Here is an 18,085-nt window from a genome sequence, read left to right as displayed (position 1 = left end):
TTGAAGCATAGCAGTTTGGTCAAAGATTACTTCTTTGCTAACTAGAAGACCAAGTGATCTAAGCTCAGTGCACCACAGTTGGTAGCTTTTCAACCCATGCATATAACCTAGAAATATGCACACCATCGGCTCAAGTTTACCATCACTCACATGAGCATATGTAGGTTTTCCCAACCATACTTCCTTAAGTGTCTTCCACCTAAGAGCATATGATGGAAATCGATTTGCTTGGTAACAAATCGTGTTCATTATATCAGCCCAAAATTCCTTACTTAGTCCTACATTCGAAAGCATGCACTGATCTCACTCCAGTAGAGTTTTGTTCTTATGTTCGCGACGCTATTCTGCTGTGGGGCATAATCATTATTCTATGTCTCATAATCCCTTCTTTTTGGCAAACTTGGTAAAATCATACCATAATGTTATTGTTTCCAAGGCATTTGATATATTTACCTGACTGCTTCTCAATCAATGCATTAAACTTATTAAACTGATCGAACACCTCAGATTTGTGCTTCGGATTATATACCCATATCTTCCTTGAGTAATCAACGATGAATGTCGACAAATATAAGGCATCTCCTTTTGAAGGAATAAGAGACGGGTCCTAGATGTCCGAATGAATGTATTCAATCGGTTGCTTGGTTGAAGTTTAATTCGGCTCTACTTTATAAAGATGCAGTGCTCACACAATTCTAGCTTCCCTATCTTTTAACCTTTCAGCTACCCCTTCTCACTCAGCATCGTCACACTTGTTTCACTCATATGCCCCAATCGCATATACCATAATCGAGTCAAGTTTGAGTCTAACTTACCTAATGAAACTACTGCAGCTTAGGTCAAGGTCCCTCCCAATAGATGATATTGAGAGTTCACCTTATTCCCTTTCATCACTATTATGGCACTTCGAGAAATATTCGGCACTTTACCTTCGGTAGTGTACTTGCATGTGATGTTATTGAGTGTCTCTAGAGAAATATGTTTATTCTTGAGCTTCGATAGATACCTGACATCTGTTAATGTCTGCTGCTCTATCCCAATGTGCATTGCAATCCAAATTGTCCCTATCCCCACAACCTCATAGACTACGTTTTTCCTCATCAGAGTTATACAACCATCTATAGTCTGGTAAGTAGTAAATTAGTTTCCATGAGGAGTCATATGATAGGAACACCTTGAATCTAGAACCCATTCGTCTCCTGATGAACGAAAGTCACACAAGACAACCTCTGCATCACTAGTGCTCTCATCCGCAACAATTGCCACACTACTTGTGGCATTTTGCCCGCCACCTTCATGTCTCAACTTTGGACAATCTCTTCTTATATGCCCCTCCTTATGACACTCAAAACACTTCACGCGACCCTTGGATTTTCTATGTCGTGACTTCGACCTCCTTTTACCTCTGCCGTTAGGCCCCTAATGTGTATCTCTATCATGAATCACTAATCCCCACGCTATGTCCTGCGCTAGACCGTTATCTCACAACTTAATCCGTCACTTCTTAGAGAATAAAGCAGATTTAACCTCTTTTGAGGTAATAGTAGTACTCCTATGTAACAGTGAATTGGTAAAGTGCTCTCATGATTTTGGTAGAGATGCCAATAACATCATGCCTTGGTTTTCGTCAGCTGGGATCTCATCGACATTCTTCAAATCTATCATGAGTTGGTTGAACTCCTTTAGGTGGGTCGTGGTGGAAGTGCCTTTAGCATGTCGAAACTGAAAACATCATCTTCAACATGTATAAGTGATTGTTCAAATCATTCGTTACATAGAGAGCCTGAATTTTTGCCCACCAATGTGTGGTATTCCTCTCGTTGGCCACATCTATTAACAACTCATTCAATAGGTTCAACGGGTCTGTACTCTTTGCCCTCTCCATGAACTTAGCCTTGCCATCCAATCCAAAGTTGTTAATAGCGCAAGCATCTTAATGCTTTACAACCCAAAGTTGTTACTCCCGTAAAATTTTTCAATTTTTAGTTTCGCTCCAAACATAATAGCAAAGTTTCAACTCTAATACCAATTATAGTAAAATCGAGTGCAAAAACTGACTGGATCTTTACAATTAAATCAAGAGTGAGAGAGAACGAAACTGAAAGAGAAATAAAATGATGAACAATGAAGAATAAAAGTGATTTACGTGATTCGGTCTAAGTGTCAATATCTACTCTACGGGGAGAGCTAGCTAGAATTAACCATCCAATCAATTGGAGAATTACACAATTATAATACTTATACACTCAAGTGTTTCCCAATTCTAAATTACACCCTATCCCACATTATTTAGCCTTACGTAATTTCTCGATAAAATAAATCACGAGAATTGCCTCACAACCAAAATACCTTTATTGTATAACTCTGCACAAAATCCACGGTGTTTCAAGCATCTCTCTTAACTTGTGTTAAGCTCCTCTTCGTGCGCTCATCAGAGAGTGTATTCTCTGTTCGGAGATTCTCTCTCTTCTATATTGAGCTCCTCTCTATTGTGCGATTAATAAGAGGGGCTTAACTTGGAGCTCATTTTCAAAGGTTTTGACTTGGCATATGGAGTCATTATTGTGCTAATAAAAGGAGAAATTAAAGCAAGCCCCCATGTTTTACGTTTTTTTCTCTGACAAATCTCAATATCAGCTGAAAAGGGAGCTCAAATATGTGGCCAAATAAAAGCTCCAATGTGTGTCGAAAAGAAGAGTCATGAAAGGCCAAAACAAGCTTGGGTACCTAGAAGCTTAAATGGACCTGATTGTAGAAGGTGTTCTCGCTATAGACAGTATTGGTTCTACTAAGAGCCTCTACAATCATGAAAGAAAGATGCGTACTCTTTATCAGTGTAATTTGAATTCAAATTGGTATTATACAACTGATATTAAGTATTGGAATCCACAAAAGGTTTACCATATTTGTGCAGGCAATAAAGGATGACAGGTTGTGGTAGAAGCAGAATTGGATACTTCAGGAAACTCTCTCTATGGAGCTGCAGAGTGAGTTCAACGGCTATAGATGACAGAATCAACTGCTACTTGTAGGATTTGAATTTAAAAGTGTCTTTTGAGATCTCATGGCTATAAATTGAACCCAAGGAAGTAGTAGAGTGAGGGGATATTGAACAAGAGTCTATGCTCCGAGTGTTTATCTCCTTGCTGCTCTTGTGTGTAGAAGCTGTGCAAATCTAATTGTATTTTTCTGTAGAAGTTTGAGCATCTGTAATTAGAGAATAGGTTGTGAAGTGTAGTGAAGATCGTTTGTATTTGTAGAAGCAGAGCTACAAGTAAAAGAAACATCTTCAGAGGCTATAACATTTCAAGGATTACATAGTGAATTCCAGCCTTGATTTGGGTTGTTAGAGTCGGGAGATTGGAGTAGGCCAGCTGAATAGGCCAAGTGGATAGGCCGAGCGGATATGATATGATTAATAAAGCTCGGCGTGCATCTCCCCCCCAACAGTTATGAAATTTGTATCACCCTAAAAACCACATTCTGTTCAGGGAAGAGAATAATTTACGATGAACTTATTCCATCAATCGTTAATTCCTAATTCTAAAAACCTTACCACTGCCACTATTGCAGTCCTTGGGATGACTGAATCCATGTGCGCAATAGCACAGAAAGTCTCTGTCTCGTAATCGTCCACATCGGCCTCCACTTTCTTGACAACCAGTACAACTCTTGTCAGTTAATAAATCCCATTTTAACCGGAACCCGTTCTCCAACAACTTCTTGTAGTCGACATCTTTGATAGTTTGATTAGAGAACCCTTTCCTTAGTTGTACTGGTACCATTGAGAATGACCGGCAGTATCCACTTGGGTTATAGAAGGTGCTATTAGTAACTAACGCAACAGAGGAGTTGTATGTGGCGTTAGAAGCACAACTCACGGGGGATGTTGGCAAGGGATAAGAAGTGTCGGTGCAATTAACCAAGAACAAGAGTATAGGCTGAAAAAAACTGTAGTTTAGGAAGATGTTCGTGGGAGGGAAAGTGAAGGGACGAGGAAGAAAGCAAGAATTATCCCCTTGGCTTACTAAATCGATGGAACTCTCATTGTAGGAGATGCTTTTAACCGAGTAGGGACCATACATAGTTTTTGTTCCATTACAAGTGATCTCAAATCCAGGGTAACCGCATAATTCTTTTCCTTCTCCAAAAATATAAAAGGGATAGCTTATCTTCAGAGGGTCGCCCTCGCCCCTACAACCGTGGGGTTTGCACACTTCATATGACACTTCATTTGACGACGACGCAACAGGATCTTCTAAGATGGAAATGAAGAAGATGCAGAATGCCGTGCAAACTAAGCCTCGTGTGTAAATGAAGCGTAGACCCATCTCTGGATTTCGATATGTTCTTAGTCCGGAACATACGAAGTTTCCTTCTTTTTTTGTTTGGATATCAATGCTCTAGAATGGAATGGAACGGCATGAAGAAGAAGAAGAAGTTGTTTGATTCCTCAGGTGAAAGTGAAAAGAAGGCCCTTGTTATTGGCAATTCCTTCTGCTGGTCTTGTGAGATCAGCTCTGCTTAAACACGGCAGCTGACTTGGAAAGAGGACGGGAAGACTTGAACAAGAGACTTTTGAGAAGAGGCAGGTAGAGACAGAGACACCCAAGGGAGCAATGTCATCCATCACTTTACCTCTTTGATGATGATAGGTCGGGGAAATGTGAACACCTGCAATTAGTGAACTTGCAGCACAAATCTTGCCCCGATTGACAAGTTATTCCAAGTGTTGACTCCTATTTTCATATATCTCCTCAAGTTGGATCCTTTAAAAGAGGATAAGTAAATAAAAAACCGAATATTTTAACCCTTGTTTTCCTTATTAAGATCAAACCAAATAAGCAAGATTAGAAAAATAAGTTTAAGAAAAGCAAAATCAGTGGGTCTTTTACAATTAGGCGTCTCTGTTGGAAAATTAATTTCAAAGATGCAGCAGGAGGAGTTGGTTCCAGGAACTAGTGATAAATTCCAAGCACAATGAGCATGAACAACAACAGATGTTGACTTACCCAAGAAAGTTTCTCGCAAGGGTTTTGTTTACACCTAAGTTTTAGTCGACAATTCAAGTATTCATTCTTGTAAAAGTACAAAAATAAAAAAGGACAAGATAATAAAAAAAAAAATCAATCACAAAAATGAGGAAATACATAACAAAATGAAAAAGAGACAAAAAGTGATAAAAAAAAGAAGAAAGGGAGGTTTTCTTTTTCAGTAGGGGCTCTCGAACCTTTTGAATAAACCTTAGCCCATAAAAACATTTGGGAATTCGATTTGTGCTATTCATTGATTTGGTTCAGCACTCGGGGTTATTAATTCCAAGCCTATGAAACCTAAGGCAAGGTGTTCTGCCCATCATTCTCAGTCGAGGCGGATTCGCCTATCAATTGGGCCCTAGAAGTCTCAGTGTACGAGGGAACCCATAAGAAAATGTTTAAAGGAAATGAAGCCCATGATAAAGCCGAGTGTGGAATTCATTTTGTTGGCCCAATCAAGTAGAAAAGGGGAGAGCCCATCCCTCTTTTTTCTCTATCTCTCGTTCTCTTTTGAAGGACGCGAGCCGTAAATCTGTCAAAAATGAGCCATACACCGTTATCTAACTCATATCTGATGACTAAGTTATCGCGTGAATTAGTTGTGTTCAATAAATATATCATAAATAAGTTAATTATCGGGAAGGTTTTCTTAATGGCCTGGTTCGGTCATCTTCGCCGTCACTGATTTCTGCCAGCATCAGGAGTGCTCTGTTCCTTCGCGGTGACGGGGAGCTTCGAGTGGTTTCGACCTCGTTCAAAGATTGTTTTCAGATTCCAATTCTGATCATCCTCATTGCCGCTTGTCTCTGCCTGCTTCCGCTGAGAATTCCCTTCACTACTCTCTTGACGTTATTAGCCTTCGTCGCCCTCGTTTCTCGGCATTCAGTATTTGCACCTTTTCCTCCTCTGCTTCTCCCTGTTCCACGACTGGGAAATTCGCGGAAGTTATCTCGCGTTAATTTCTTCAATATGACTTCCGATCCTCATTGGTGACATTTCTGGAACGTCCTCGCTTGGATTTTCTCATCACTGTTCGGAGCTAGAAATCAAGCTTGATAAAGGTGAGTTCATTATTTGTTACTCTCGGTGATGGTTTTAGAACGAAAACAGAAACCGAGACTTCATATATTGTCAATCTAAAATCTGAAATGATTGAGGCTGATTTGATGATTTAGGTCTCTGTTAGCGCTTATTGTGATGGGATGAAATGAATGGTTACCGTAAACTCATATTTTAACTAAGAAACTAAGTTGCCCACCATATGTTCGACAAAATGCCCGAACTGAGTCCTTTGTCCGTATAGATTAGTCCTTGATACTGACTTGCTTTGAGTGTATAATGATATGTCACGCATGAATGCAACTTTTTGTTGATGGCTAAGCATGTTTTTCTGCCGCATTTTATTTCCGCCGAGACCAAATTTGAGCAATTTCTTTTTGATTGTGTTTGCTCGGTGTTTATACGTCTTCCTGCGCCGTTCAATGATGGTCATCAGCGAGGAGCCACTTAAAAATTGACAGTCCGAGGGTTAATTTTTAAGCTCAATTGTTCCGGTTTGTTCATCACATCCTTTTATCCGATCGTGTCCCTGTTTTTGTTCTCTGCGTCTGGCTGTGGCCGACGTATATTGATGACTCTGTAGTGGACGACGGTGGAGGTTTGATAACAAGTATAGGTAGATTAACGGAGATGAATATATGTTCATGCTTTGATGATTTGGTAGGCGGATCTTTGATTGTGTTTTGGGTGTTCTCAAGCACTGTGAGGAAGACGATGAGAAAAAAGAAATAGAAAAGAAAAAAAGAAGAAGAAAAATGCATATTAACAAGTATAAAAAAAGGAAAAAAAACATAAAAAAACTCCAAACCATTCTCAATGTAATACATTTACCCGTTTTTTGTAACATCAAAAACCCTAAACTATGGCTAATGTAACATATTTATTCCAAACTTTTTCTTTTAACATAAAAAACTTAAAACTTGTACCTATGCGACATATTAACCCTCCGTCAAGGTTTCGTTAGATGATTTTTCAACTAAAATAACGTTTTTATTTCACTTAAATCATGTGGGTGCCATGTCAATACTGTTTGCTTTATAGCGTCCAAGTAGGCAGATTTTCAAATGTTCCCATTAAAGGAACTTTGAAGAAAGTTAAATGTGTCAAGAATGTACAAGTTTGGGATTTTTTGTGCCATAGAAAAAATTTGTGGTAAATGTGTCATGGTAGGCATAGTTTAGAGTTTTTGGTGATTTTTGTCCTAAAAAAGACTTGGGTAAAAAAAAACTTGGGTGTAACTACAATTGAATCCATAAAAAGGGGGAGATTCCACAAAGAAACACAAGTCATGAAATGAAACAAATAATTATAAAGGGCAGGGAAAGAAAGCAAATGACTATAAGACAAGTTCATGAGTTGCAATAGCAATTGCTCAGTTAGATCATAGGCTGATTGGCCTATAAGCGGCTCTTATATCCATTTGATAAGTCCCTTGAGAAGATGCAAGAACTACTCTCTGAAAAGTCACAGCAATGTTAGCGGTAAGAAGGCAGTGTTTGAGCCAGTGAGTATGTCAATTGAAGTTTTCAATCCGATACCCTCACATAGAGCTTATTTGGTGTGAAATGCAGTTACGTACGTCAGCTGATATTGTCAAGCAATGCCACTAGCTGATCACATGCTGAAGAGAATGTGCCTAAAGAGAAGAAGAGTATAGTACTATATTAGCAGTGGAGTAATAACCAGACTAGAGTCTGGCCAAATGTATAGAGAATCCCTTTTGCCTGTGATTAAGACTACTAGCACTAGCCATTAATCTATATCCAGTTAGGCCATTGTCTTATATTTGTGTCCCTTGCATGGATGTTTGGGGGTTCAATTTGTGCCAAAAATCTAAGGGCAGTTAAGAGAAAGCCAAAAGTTTTGTTCCGTTTTGGATAGGACTCGTACTCGAATGTTTATTTCTAAACCTGTCCTCCTATCCAAGCCTGCCCTACCAATAGAGAACCAATTGTATCTGTGTCCTCACTGGGCTGCACATGACTTTATGCATGGTCTATCCGAATGGCTCACAGGACGACAATCGCTAGAAGAGAATACGGAAAATTCTTGAAGATGTGTCATTGAGGATATTTGCAAGGAAAGGTTGCGGTTGCGGCTAGTGGCATTTTGATCTAATGATTGCATTGAAACTATTAGCGATGAGTATTCTCCTTTCTAGGTACTCAATTCCTGCGAAAACCCCAAAATTACATGGGCAACTTAAAATTGAGATTATCAATTAACCGGAGAGAACAATATTGTTCCCTTCAAGTAAAGGATTCTAACCAATTGAAATGAATTGACGGATAAGTCACCCTTATTGCCACTCTCCAAGTTTCCCCTCCAAAAATTTTCTCCAGCCTGTTTCAATTAAGGGTTAATGGAAAGAACATTCAGTTCTACCTACTATTGGACCCTCTATTCATTAGTATCTTTATTTTGATTACCACTCGTTGTATTTGGTTTGGTATTATGACCGCGCTTGACTTTGAGAGTCGTGATGATATTATTGAGGAACGTCTTATCAGAATAATTTTCCTTTGGACAACATCGAATTGAACCATAGACAAACTTGGATTTGCTATCCTAGGTATCTAATCTCCTGATCCTGCAGAGAAGAAAAAGAGTGTGGGCGGATTAGTACGAGTGGAGAGAACTTTGAATCAAACAACGACCTTAATGGCCATTTCCCTCTTTCCCTTTTCCACCCCCATGTTCACATGTTCACTTCGGCGAGAGACCTGATATGCATCTTGTCATATGTCAAGTCACCATGGTCATAAGTTTGAATGATTGTATCACAGAAGTTCAGTATAAGTCACAACCAACCATAGAGAAAGATGGTCTCTGAAGCCTTTCCCTATAATTGTTATCTATGTGTTGAATCTGCTCATATTTATATGCCGTTCTTTTTTTCGGCCAACCGATATATCCATGTGTCGTGTTGGATACTTCTAATGTAGTACCAAACAACAGTTAAACTAAATAACCTCTATATGGTTCAATATCATGTGTAAGCTAGATTGACAAAAGTGCTATATTACCATGTCCATACCTTCAGATTTCGACCCAGCGCTTAAATCAGTAACGTCTCAACATATATGACTGCTCACTTGCATTCACGTATGTACAGTATGTGACAAACGGCTACATGGATAATCTAACCATCAACACCAGGAGCAGAACTGCCGCTGCTACCCCATTTTTGAGTCACAGAAACTGGAGAATGGGTCGACCGCATATACTTCAGTAGCTGGGAATCGTCATAATCCGGAAGAGATGGAGCAAGGACACCTTCACCCTTATCCGCATCAACAAATATGTCCGCAGCATTATCATCGCACGCGATCGCCTTCAGTTCCTCCAAAACCTCATCCATGGGAGGCCTCATTTCCTTGTCCAGTTGCAAGCACAGGAAAGCTAACTCGGCCACCGAAGTTGTCATCCTATTGATTTCGCTATCTGACTCAAATCCTAGATTTGGGTCGATCAATTCTCCAAACGCGCATTTCTGAATCTTGTTAATGGCGAAGTTGGCCAAATTAATCTCGTGCCTCTCTCTGCTTTTGTCCACAGCTGGCTTGGACGATACAAGCTCAACCAGAACAACTCCGAAGCTATAGACATCACTCTTCTCCGTGAGCTGGTAGCACTGATGGTACTCGGGGTCCACATAACCTGGAGTCCCTTGAGGAGCTGTTGAGATATGAGAGACATCATCGGGGAAAAGCCTCGAAAGCCCAAAATCTGCAACTTTAACCCCAAAATTCTTGTCGAGGAGGAGGTTATTTGTTTTCACATCACGGTGGAAAATGTCAGAAGCATGGAGGTAAGCCAACGCAGTAGCAGTCTCTATGGCTATGTCCATACGGATTTTCCAAGGCAATGTAGTAGAAGAGTTTGCTCGCTGGCCATGGATATGATCAGCAACAGTTCCATTGGAGATGTACTCATAGACAAGTAGAAGCTCACGGCTGTGGCGAGAAGTGCAACCGTACAGAGACACAAGGTTTTTGTGTTGCAAACGGGTTAGGATCTCTACCTCATTCTTGAACTGCTTTACCCTCCGGTAGCTGTGCTCGTATAGGCGCTTCACTGCTACTTCCCGTCCATCTCGAAGTTTTCATGGTAAGAATATTGTAGAAAATGTCTTTCAGTTGAGGATCCCTTGGAGGAATAATGAAGGAACATTTTCTCACCGTAGTAAACAGTTCCAAAACCTCCATCTCCAAGTTCATTGGAAGCAGAGAAGTTATTTGTGGCTTCTTCAAGTTCGGCACTGGTGAAAATGGGGACTTCAAAGTAGACACTGCTCTCTTCCATGTCTGAATGCGAATGAGGATATGGGGTGCTATTTCTCAAGTGGAACTTCAAAGAAGCATTCTTCCTTTTTAAGTGGATCATATAAGAGAACAGGACAGTGGCCAAGCTTCCGATTCCAATACCTTATGCACGAACAGATAATTAACCCTTTTTATAGGATAATTCTTTTTGTGCTGTTTCCTAGAACGTACGGTTTATGTTGGCTGGAAGCATGGACAGATGGTCAAGCTTTTAGGACAAAGTAAGAAGATTTGGGTCCAGCCGACTTTGATTTGATCAGCATTGTGAAAATGGTTTGCAGTAAAAACCAGAAAGGATACTTCAGCAACAAGGTGATCTTGTTTTTGTTGTTTTATCGTGTCAAACTGGGAGTAGATTGTCCTAGTTATGCTTTGGTTTGTTCAGGTCGGCGGAGGCAATGTGATAGCAGACGAGAAACTAAGAAAAGGAAATTACCTGGTCCTATCTTCCACCACAAACGTCTATTTCCCGCATCAAAGTTGAAAAAGCAGATTGGTCAATAGAGGGAAAGGATGGCAAGATAGCATTGTCGCGACCTCCCCAAACCGGCCCTGCCGCCTAAGGGGTTTGGCTAATGGATTACTAAGTTAAACCTAACTCGAGCTCTCCCAAGCCCATATCAATTCGCGACTTAAGTTTAAGTTGTTAACATGCAAATAAATTTCATCTAGGAGTTGCCACTAATCGATTTTTGGTGGATCGATTAGACACCCAAGTAAAGCACGGGAGAAATGCTTTACTTCTACGAACCAGAGATTCAATGGGTACGGAGACTTGGTTACACTAATTGACTAATTAGTGCCCTTCCGGTACCTAATCTTGTTCAATTCACCACCTAACGTGTTCACACCAATCGGGAGTCTCAAAATCCCATTCCTAACTAAGCTAAGGGAAGCAACAATTAATATCTGAACCTAACATGCATAATCAACCACATGTGAGGTTAAATTAAACGCACCGTTCAAAGTGTGTGAACCAAGCAACGTGCGATCGAATATGACACTAATCACACAATAGGGCCAGAAAAACCAATTCCAAAGTTGAAATAAATTTTCTGATTTTTCGAATTTTTTTAAATTTTTTTTAAATTTTTTATAAAAAAAATTTTAAAATATTTTTTAATATTAAAATAATATAAAACAGACCGGGTCGGACCTCCACATCCGACCCGGACCGAGACTGACCCGGACGCGCCGGCTCGGGTCCACGATCGAACCGGGCTCATATATTGAGCCCGGTCTGAATTTTTTTTAAAAGGAAAGGGCCCAGCCCGAAATTTTTTCATTTTTTTTTAACAAAACAAATAAAGGCCCAAAGCCCACTAGACATAAAAAGACCAAAAGAACAATTTAGCCCATTTCCCGAACTCGGCCCATGCGCAAAAGGCCCAAAACCTAATAAACCCACTCTAATAACTAAAAGGCCCAAAACATTAAAACACCAAATAAGCATAAAATCAGCCCAAATATTAACAAAAACCCTACCCGAATGCGACCCGCTCACCCGACCCGGTCACCGGCTGCCGACCCGACTCGACGAACCCCTACCCGGTGCGCCTGACTCGCCTGACCCGGCTCGGGGCCGCCTTCGCACGTGTCACCCAGTCGCGCCGGCCCCGCGGCGCGAACGCGGGCCGGCCGGAACGTCGGCGCCTCCGAGCCTCGGCCTTCATGGCCGAGGTCACGCCCGACCAACACCCACCGCCGCGTCTGTTGCCACCGCTCGGCGTGACTCGCCTTCGCCGGCCAGTCGAGACGCCGGCTTCTCCGAGCCCCAGCCTTCGTGGCTGGGGTTCCCGGTCCGGCGGCCGAGCCCGTGCTCGGCCGTCGGACGACACGCCCCGACCTCCGTGGTCGGGGCTTTCGACCGTGCGACCGAGCCCTTGCTCGGCCGCCGCTCGGCTCGTGACTGCGTCGCCGCCCCAACGAGGGGCCGCGGCGTCCTCCGCTCGGGTCACCGCCGTGGCGACCGGCGGCACACCGGGACCGTCCGGCACTCACGCACAAAGCAACAAAAAAAACACAACAGAGCATAGGCAAATCCAACAAGCTTAGCTCAGGCATAACATCAAACAGTTGGCGTGCGTTACAAAAACGAGGGATTTCCGGCACAATCGAGGCTCAAACGCATCCGAAATTCACACACGACAACACGCAGAGCAGTAGAACCGAGCCCGAGGTGTCGCTGGCCGGAACTCGCGCAAGCCGGACGGCCGCGAGCTCCGGCCAGTGAGCCCAAGACAAGACCAAACGGCAGAAACAGGGGAAGGAAGAAAAACAGGGGAGGGGGCTATGGCACTCCCTATCCGGCTCGGCGGCGGCGAACAGCGGCGAACTTGACAGATCGGACTACGTCCGGTCGCCTCGCACGCCTCCGAGCCGAAATCCTCGAGAAATCGGCCCCGGGTTAGACCAAACCAAAGTAAAATCCGGCGAGTGCCCGGATCGGGACCTACCGTGGCAGAGGATCTTCGGCCACGGCTTGGGCACGGCGGTCGCCGGCGAAGGACCCCTCCGCCTCGACCTCTTGCTCTCTCTTCGGAACTCTCTCTCTCCCTCGGTCTTTTTTTTGTTTTTTGCTCTCTCCTCCTCCCCCCTCTCTGTCCTCTGTTCCTCCCTCGGGTTTAAGAACGGCCAGGGGCGCGGACCCGGCTGGCAGGCGCGCATGGCCCCTGCCACCGCCAGCCTGCCGTGGCCGGCCTGCCCCCGACCCGAGGATCGCGCCGGCGTCCCCCGCGCCCCTCTGGCTTCTGCGCTCTGCGGCTGTGGCGTTCTGCCACTGTTCCAGTCTTCTCCCCCCGTACGCTTAGAAATGTTGACTGGGGGGAGGTTTGAACAGTGCGCGGGCCGGGCCGTGGGAAATGGGCCGGCCCGCGCGAAAATAGAAACGGGATCATGGGCCGCGCGCAATAAAAGAAAAACAGGGAGAAAAAGAATGGGCTTACGATCCCGGCCCGGAAATCTTTTTTTTTTTTTAATATATGAATATGTCCTAATATGCCATATTAATGCAAATGCGCCTAATGTCTATATGCCTTGAAATTTAATGAAAATGTTTTTGGCTTAGGGGTTAAAAATTAGACCCTAATTTTTATGCGATAAAACCCTGAATGATTTGGGCAAAATTTAGGTGTCAACAAGCATCTAGCTCATAAATCATCTTACATACACAGACGATTAGAGAATAATAGGAGGGAGAATAGCCACAGCCAGTACTTTCATCCGAATCGTATTTGATCTAAAATCAATGCACAACCTACCCCAACGTGCATGGCAGAGCTACTTCCAAATACCAAGTGGAGTAACTTATATTTGCCATTCATAATGAGGTGTGTCAACTACTTGTGCATTTTATTGGCAAACAAGAGTCCTATATATTCATCTTCCTGAAATGAGAAGTCAGTTAAATTGTCATAAGATCTCTATTCTAAAGGTTCTGCAAATTATTCATGAGGTTGCACAAATGCAAAATGATAACTTAGCATGGAAAGAAAACATGTATACCAATTGTGTACTATCCTACTGAAGGAACGCAAAAATGGAAATGTAAACTGATAGAGTGAATGTGAGAAATGCAAATAGAGCTATGGTGTGGGATTTCTATGGTTAAGTGCAATTGTATCCGTTCTCTCAACTAATACTGTTTGGAAAGATGCCTACAATATTTTTAGGATGACAAAACATTTTAAGTGTACTAACATGTGCAATTGAGTGTGAAGAAGATATTAGTAAATTCATATGAAGATGGTGTTAGCAATTGGACATCGAAGAGTGTAGAACGACTTTTGCTCTAGGCGAGGAACAAGCTATTGGACGTGAGCTATGTTGATAACTAGATGGACATTGCAAACGGCGAACAAGTTATTAGACAAGGAATATGTCGATGTTCGAAACGACCTTGTGGATGGTGAACAAACTAGAGGACGTGTGATTGGCAAAAAGGTTTGGATGGACTAATAGAAGATGAACAAACCAAACGACATGAAGACGTCAATAAGCTCGGTTGGACCTTGTGAGCCTTGAACAAACTAGAGGGCATGTGGTCGTTGAAGAGTTTCGATAGACCAAATAAAAAGTGTATAGTCTATAGAACACAAGGACGTTAGTATGCTTGAAGGTGCCTAAATGTTGTAGGCAAACAAGCCTAGGTATGTAGAAGCTTAAATGGACCTGATTGTAGAAGGTGTTCTTGCTATGGACAGAGTATTGGTTCTACTAAGAGCCTCTACAATCATGAAGGGAAGATGCGGACTCTTTATCAGTGTTATTTGAATTCAAATTGGTGTTATACAACTTATCTTAAGTATTGGAATCCACAAAAAGTGGACTAAAGAAGATTAAAACAATTTATCATATTTGTGCAGGCAACAGAGGATGACAGGCTGTTGTAGAAGCAGAACTGACTACTTCGGTAAACTCTCTATGGAGCTACAGAGTAAGTACAGTGGCTATAGATGACAGAATCAACAACTACTTGTAGGATTTGAATTCAAAACGGTCATTTGAGATCTCATGACTAAAAATTTAACCCAATGAAGTAGTAGAGTTAAGGGGAAACGAACAAGTGTCGATGCTCTGAGTGTTCATCTTCTTGCTGTTCTTGTGTGTAGAAGCTGTGTAAATCTAGTTGTATTTTTCTATAGAAGTCTAAGCATCTGTAATTAGAGAATAGAGTGTGAAGTTTAGCGAAGCTTGCTTGTATTTGTAGAAGCAGAGCTACAAGTAAAAGAAACATTTTCAAACGCTATAACATTTCAAAGATTACATAGTGAATTTCAACCTTGATTTGGGCTGTTAGAGTTGGGAGAATGGAGCAAGCCAGCTAAATAGGCCAAGTGGATAGGCTGAAGGGAGATGATATAATTAATAAAGCTCGGCGCGCATCTTCTTCCTAACAGTTATAAAATTTGTATCATCCTAATAACCACATTCTGTTCAGAGAAGAGAATAAATAATGACGAACTTATTGCATGATCCGTTTACTGGTAATTATAAAAACCTTACCGCCGCCACTGTTGCAGTCCCTGGGATTATTGGTTCCATGTGGGCAATAGCACAGAAAGTCTGTGTCTCGTGATCGTCCACATCGGCCTCCACTTTCTCGACAACCAGTACAAATCTTGTTAGTTAATATATCCCATTTTAACTGGAAGCCATTCCCCAACAACTCCTTGTAGTTGACATCTTTGATAGTTTGATTAGAGAACCCTTCCTTCAGTTGTACTGGTACCGCTGACACTGACAGGCAGGAATTATTTTGGCGATAGAAGGTGCTATTTGGAGGTTTTAATGCAACAGAGATGTTGTATGTGGCGTTAGAAGTACAACTCACGGGGGATGTTGGGAAGGGAAAAGAAGAAGGGTTGGTGCAGTTATAGAAGAACAAGAGTTTAGGATGAAGAGAAAAACTGTTGTTTAGGAAGATGTTTATGGGAACGAAAATGAAGGGACGAGGAGCAAAGCAAGAAGTATCCCTTTGCCTTACTAATTCGATGGAACTCTCCTCGTAAGAGATGCTTTTAACTGTGTAGGTAGCATACGTAGCTTTTGTTCCTTCACAAGTGATCTCAAATCCACGGTAACCGCATAATTCACGTCCTTCTCCAGGAATATAAAAGGGATAGCTTATGTTCAGACAGTTGCCTTTACAACTGCGGGTTTTGCACACTTCATATGACACTTCATCCAACGACGACTGGACAGAATCTTCTAAGATGGCAATGAAAAAGATGCAGAACGCTGTGCAAACTAAGCCTCGTGTGTAAATGCAGCGTAGACCCATATCTGGATTTCGATATGGTTTTAGTCTGAAGCATACGAAGTTTCTTTTCTTTTTGGATATCAATGCTCTAGAATGGAATGGAACGGCATGAAGAAGAAGAAGAAAAAGAAGGAGGAGAAGAAGTTGTTTGATTCCTCACGTGAAAGTGAAAAGAAAACCCTTGTTATTGGTAATTCCTTCTGCTGGTCTTGTGAGATCAGCTGCTTAAACACGGCAGTTGACTTGGAAAGAGGACGGGAAGACTAGCACAAGAGACTTTTAAGAAGAGCCAGGTCGAGACAGAGACACCCAAGGGAGCAATGTCATCCATCACTTTACCTTTTTGATGATGATAGGTCGGCGAAATGTGAAGACCTGCCATTAGTGAACTTGCACAAATCTTGCCCCGATTGACGAGTTATTGCAAGAGTTGACTCCTATTTTCATATATCCCCTCAAGTTGGATCCTTTACAAGAGGATGATGGAAAAAAAAGTAAAAACCCAGAAACGTTTATCCCCTGTTATGCTTATTAAAATGAAACTAAATAAGCTAGATTAGGGAAATAAGTACAAGAAAAAAAATCGGTGGGTCTTTGACAATTAGAGGTCTCTGTTCGAAAATTAATTTTAAAGGAGCAGCAGCAGGAGTTAGTTCCAAGAAAAAGTGGGAAATTCCATAAAAGTAAATACCAAGCACAATGAGCATGAACAACAAAAATTGCTGGCCTACCTGAGAAAGTTTCATAAGAGGGTTTTGTTGATACTTAAATTTTAGTCGACAATTCAAGTATTCATTATTCTAAAAGTACAAAAATAAAAATAGAAAAATAATAATAAAAATAAATCAATCAAAAAAATAATTAAACACATAACAAATGAAAAAGTGATGACTAAAAAAAGAAAAAAGAAAAAAAAGCGATAAAAGGAGGTTTTCTTTTTCAGTACGGGCTCTGAACTGTTGGAATAAACCTTAGCCCATGAAAACATTGGGATCCGATTTTTGCTATTCATTTAGAGGGAAAAATTATAAAAAAAATCATAAATATATTGCACTTTTTTCAATTCAATCTTAAACTTTTCAAATGTATCGATTGAGTCCTAAATCTTTTTACAATTTATCAATTGAGTCTATCCCGCCAATTTAACTAAAAATCGCTGATGTGGATATCGGCGCTTACGCGGAAATTTTTATTATTAATTTTTAAATATATTTTTATATTTTTTTAATTATTATTATTATTTTTAAAGCCCGATAGAAAAGAGACGAGGGAAGGTTTTCTTAACGGCCTGATCCGTCGGTCATCTTCGCCATCACCGATTTCTGCGAGCATCAGAAGTGCTCCGTTCCTTTGCCGTGATTGAGAGCTTCGAGCGGTTTCAACTTTCGACCTCCTTCGGAGATGACGCTGACTGCTACCGCTGAGAATTCCCCACACTACTCTCCTGACGTATTAGGGCGCGTTTGGTAACGCTTCTGTTTCTCTATTTTTCTGTTTTTCTGTTCCCTGGAACAAAAAAAGAACAGAAATCCGTTTGGTAACGCATTTTATTTTTCTATTTCCTGAAATAGAAAAGTAGCCAAGAAATAGATTTGGAGCAGAAATAAGAAGTAGAAAAAATCTACTTCTTTGTTTCTAGAAATAGAAATAGAAATAGAAATAGAATCAAAGAAACAAAAACAAAAACAGAAAGGTAAAAAGGAAGAGAAACAGAGGACCGTCGTCTGCAGACCGTCTTCTTCCCTTTCAAACCGCGGCTTCAGCTCCTCCTTCGTCCTCCGTCGTCTGCAGACCGTCTCAGAGCACCGGCCACCACCCCGTCACTCGCGGCGAAGCCCCGGCCAGTCGAAAGCCGCCAGTACGTCTTTCTGTTCTCGTCTTTGTTTGATAGTGTGGCGATTCTA

At 41.6% G+C, this 18,085-nt stretch overlaps 2 protein-coding genes across 2 annotated transcripts in view; both read right to left on the bottom strand.

Moving 5' to 3' along the window:
- LOC115689797 (LEAF RUST 10 DISEASE-RESISTANCE LOCUS RECEPTOR-LIKE PROTEIN KINASE-like 1.2) overlaps positions 1-18,085 on the bottom strand; it is a 96,310-nt gene that overhangs the window by 56,225 nt on the left and 22,000 nt on the right. The gene's annotated exons all lie outside the window — the stretch shown is intronic.
- Positions 9,054-16,369, bottom strand: LOC115665446 (LEAF RUST 10 DISEASE-RESISTANCE LOCUS RECEPTOR-LIKE PROTEIN KINASE-like 1.2). Its single transcript, XM_056309203.1, has 5 exons — positions 15,420-16,369; positions 12,931-12,932; positions 10,857-10,882; positions 10,271-10,522; positions 9,054-10,196 (listed from the first exon to the last, which is right to left on the bottom strand). The coding sequence occupies exons 1-5, from the start codon at positions 16,200-16,202 to the stop codon at positions 9,238-9,240; spliced, it is 2,022 nt and encodes a 673-aa protein (XP_056165178.1). The 5' UTR covers positions 16,203-16,369; the 3' UTR covers positions 9,054-9,237.

This window comes from Syzygium oleosum, unplaced genomic scaffold (assembly GCF_021117445.2).
Source record: "Syzygium oleosum isolate NSW1041296 unplaced genomic scaffold, Sole_v2.1 Sole_v2.03, whole genome shotgun sequence".
Lineage (NCBI taxonomy): Eukaryota > Viridiplantae > Streptophyta > Magnoliopsida > Myrtales > Myrtaceae > Syzygium > Syzygium oleosum.
This window is presented reverse-complemented; position numbering and strand designations above follow the sequence as displayed.

Coding starts and splice junctions, on each gene's coding strand:
- LOC115665446 (XM_056309203.1), bottom strand. CDS start 16,202: ATGGGTCTACGCTGCATTTACACACGAGGCTTAGTTTGCACAGCGTTC. Junction 10,523..10,856: donor GTGGTGGAAGATAGGACCAG/GTAATTTCCTTT, acceptor TTCGTGCATAAG/GTATTGGAATCGGAAGCTTG. Junction 10,197..10,270: donor AACTGTTTACTACGGTGAGA/AAATGTTCCTTC, acceptor TACCATGAAAAC/TTCGAGATGGACGGGAAGTA.